The sequence below is a fragment of the Necator americanus genome, chromosome IV (genome assembly GCF_031761385.1).
Source record: "Necator americanus strain Aroian chromosome IV, whole genome shotgun sequence".
Lineage (NCBI taxonomy): Eukaryota > Metazoa > Nematoda > Chromadorea > Rhabditida > Ancylostomatidae > Necator > Necator americanus.
Genome location: NC_087374.1, coordinates 3,778,022 through 3,781,864, shown reverse-complemented (window position 1 = coordinate 3,781,864; position 3,843 = coordinate 3,778,022). Strand labels below are relative to the sequence as shown.

General features: G+C 41.5%; 1 protein-coding gene across 1 annotated transcript; it reads left to right on the top strand.

The window, feature by feature from the left end:
• Positions 1-545: 545 nt before the first annotated feature.
• RB195_000321 (uncharacterized protein) lies at positions 546-3,523 on the top strand (the record flags this gene model as incomplete). The annotated part of the gene is made up of 4 exons (XM_013443907.2): positions 546-569; positions 650-733; positions 1,054-1,199; positions 3,421-3,523. The coding sequence occupies 4 exons, from the start codon at positions 546-548 to the stop codon at positions 3,521-3,523; spliced, it is 357 nt and encodes a 118-aa protein (XP_013299361.2).
• Positions 3,524-3,843: the final 320 nt, after the last annotated feature.

Sequence of the window (3,843 nt, the reverse complement as noted above, 5' to 3'; positions counted from 1 at the left end):
GCTCATTGCCGCTTGTCACAGTTACAGTTGCCTGAATTCCAAGAGAACGGGCTGTGCTCGGTGTCGGTGGCGAAAGTAGTTAACTATTTTGATGATGAATGTTGGGTAAAACAAAAAACAAAAGAGAAGAAAAGAAAATGTCAAAAAGGTGGAAAGGAACATACGAGGGGACCTACATACTACGATCAGTTCTAAACTGACCCTGCGTGTCCGTTATCGTGAAGGATGTATTATGCTTGTACGTACTGCTCACGATGTCTGTTCAGACACGCATTTCCCGTACGATTAACCTATTCTATTTATTTACGCACGTATTTACCGTACCACTAACCTTTTCTTCGAATCATGAGGTTTAGTTGTTGTATGTACAATATTTCTTGAATTTATTGAAACTGAAATGAGGATTACGCTGCCGTGCATTGATTAGTTGGACGATTTTTTAATACCCACCGGCTTTTCCAGAAGTGTAGTGTGGAATCTCCTATTTCTGTGAGTTGCACTTCTTTCGTTTGGTGTGGTTTCGTGCCGTTGGGACCTTTAACAACATGGCAGACGAAGAACTCAAAAAGGTAATATTGGTGTGCACAGTTCGTTAGTTGGTAACACAATGTATTGATCGTAGGTCTAGTATAATAAGATTCATCTTCAGGCTTTTCAAGACCTTCAATTCAAGACGAACGAAACGAAGTCTTTGATAGCTCAAGGAGAAGTAACCAAGAAAGTAAATACACAGGTTTGTTACGTTTTTGTTTTGCCTCAGTTCCGACTGGTATGGTATTGATAATTTTTCTTGTGTGGGCGTAGTATGAAGTGATTCCTGCCTGAACCTGCCTGTTTGAACCGCATCCGCGAAATGCGACTACTCCTGACATACAGCGAATCGTCTTTCTCCCATGTGTGGCCGCAAACCTCTTTTTGCTGGATAAAAGCACAACTACTCATTTCACATTTGTTAAGCTGGACAATCATTTGTTAGAAATGCAACAGCAGACGAACAAACTTATTAATTGATTTTTTGGAGGAGGCACGGAGATATGTCTATATTTTGTTCAGAAGCAGCGGATGTCCGAATTGTCAGCAGCCAGCATCGCTGAAGTCCCCAACGATCTGTCTGTTTATCGCAGTGTTGGTCGTATGTTTCTTCTCACAACAAAAGAGGCTGAAATCGAGCGTCATAATAAAGAAGCCCTAGAGTTCAAGTAAGTGTATAGTAATTTCATACTTGTGCTGCATTTCAAATTCGGCTTGTTATTTTCTGCGATCTCTCCCTTTTTACGAGAGTATCGCAAGTCCGGCGACTAGATGGTGGAAATTAAGGATCGAGTATTGAGCCTTTGCAATCAATTATTATTTCCGACCTATCGGCTTCAACGTGGTTTAGACAAGAACTTGGCTGCACCTTTTGCTTTGTTTTATGCTTCTCCACTACTAATCTGATTAACGCTTCAACTGCACTGTTTTGAAGATATTTTATTTTACATTCCTAGTTCTTACTGTAGTAGATCCTGCACATTGCAAATGAAAAAAAAAAAACATTGCGGTAGTCCTAGAATTCTCCTTAGAGCTTTTACTTTCCGAAAGCTAGACCTTCTTTTGTCGGTTTATTTGGCTCGTTTGTGTGGCTCTTTTTTACAACTGTACTGTATAGTTGCTGGTCTTGTTGCCATACACACGCGTTTTAGTGTGGAAAGATCTTGGATATGATCTTTGTTCCTTGCTGTAAGTCTTAGTAGGCAATATATTTGTAAATGCGTCAACATATACAAGGTGTCCGTATCATCATGCTGCTTTTTTGATGGTCACAAGAAGGCAACGAAGCAATATAGAAATGTGAAATCTTACAAAATAAAAGGAAAACTCTTCAAGTTTCTTAAACATGCAGTGCATTTCGATGTGGCCTCTATTTGTTGCCCTACACCTGTAGTCGTCAGATCCGGGATCGGTGTGGCCCTGTTTTGATAGAATCCCTGTCTATCCACCGTTGGGAGAATGTTGTAGTCCAGAAACTCACGGACAATATTGGCGTAGTGTGGTGGCGCTTCGTTGTACACTCGACAATATTCACGTTGCCCTTTGCTCAAGGATTCGAACTTAACCACGGAACATACTGGAATTTCCTCTGTACCATCCACATCTGGAGTGGCATTGGGAGGGGGGAGGGGGGCATGGCCGAGGCCTGATCCGCTGCTGCGCAGTTCGTGGTGTTGTTTCATCGCCTTGGTACGCACACGCTTACGCATCATACCACGGAGACTTGGAGAGTATTCCTTTTATTTGATGGATATTTCACCGATTTTTTTTTCTATCTTGTTTTGTTGCTTTCCTGTGACCGGTTGAAAGTGCATCATGACTTTATACCGTGCACATTAACGTTAAGGACAGCGTATTATGAAGTTGACGATATTGGGGTCTCTGTGGATAAATATAGAGTTCAGGATGTAGATTACGAGAGTTGGCGTGCGACTTCTTTCAGTTCCCCTTAATCGTCTGAAAAACGACCTCCTTAGTTGTAGAATGGGACCTCCTTAGTTCCTACGAGGTATGTTAGAACCCTCTAACCTTGTACCGGTTCCGGTCCCCTCAGCAGGCTATTCATTGGATATTCTGCTGAAGAGACATTATTGATTTTGGACCTCGCGCTCGTGGACACGACGTTGTACAAGGGTGGCCCGTTCTAACGTATATCGTAGGAACTAACGCGGTTCCCATTCCGTTTTTAAGAACCACTGGACGGGATTGAGTGGTGCCACGCTCATGTTCGTAATCTTGCCGAACTCTAGTTTGCTCACCAAACTCCAACATCGTCAGTTTCGTGATACGCTGCCCTTAACGTAGCCTATACCTGTAGGATGTCTTTAACGGCAGCATACCACTGAGTTGAAGATGTTGGGTCTCTCCACAAAAAGATAGGGTTAGCAGTGTAGTTCAAGAGTATGAACGCGATCAAGCTTAATTCCCATACGCGGACATGAAGACAGCGTAAGTAGCGTATTGATTGCCCACTAGCAGATCTGGCACGCTACTAGGTAGTTCATAGGAAAACTCAATCGCAAATGTTGGTCCCCACACCGTTTTCCAAGATTAGTAGAAGTAGTTTAGCGTGATCACGTTTGCACTCGTGATCTACACCCTTAACCTTATCTTTTTTTTTAAAGAAAAATCGGTGCGATTGTAGAATTGTTCAATCTTTGACAGAGACAAGTTCAAAAATGGGAAATCTCGCTACAGTTCTGTAAGCATCAATAAATTGATTCACTGGTTGTCAGTGAATTAAAAGTCTAACAAATTGCCCTAAGGGAAGCCGAAATTATTACAAATTTACAGGTAACAAATTCGTTGCCGTTCCTTATGCCTGCTATCTGCGGGTGTAGTTGAACATTCTCATTTAAAATTAACTAAGATTTTTTTTTCGTTTTGCAGAGAGAAAGTGGAAGCATTTACCAAGCAGAAAGAGTACCTGCAGAGAGGTTTGGAAGAAGCTGAGCGGAATCTTCGGGAAATGGTTCAGGCGCGGAGAGCGTGAATGACATAGACCTTCCTTTTGTAATGCTACTGAGTAAAATTGACTTTTTTACATTTATTGTGTGCTTGCTGTTGTTCTTCGTTGATTTCCGCATCAGACTTGCATCGTATCGTTACAGTTTCTTCTCCTTTCAGACAGTCTGGTTTCGTTCGTTATTTCTGAAATTTGTCTGTTCCATGTTATTTTGACTTCCAATAATCTGATTTTTGCTTTCTTTAATCGGGTTCCTATGTTATCTGAACTGAAGGAATGAAGACCGAGATTCAGGGAATTATGGTGAATATGAATATGTTTATGATTATGAAGTGTCTCTTTTATTG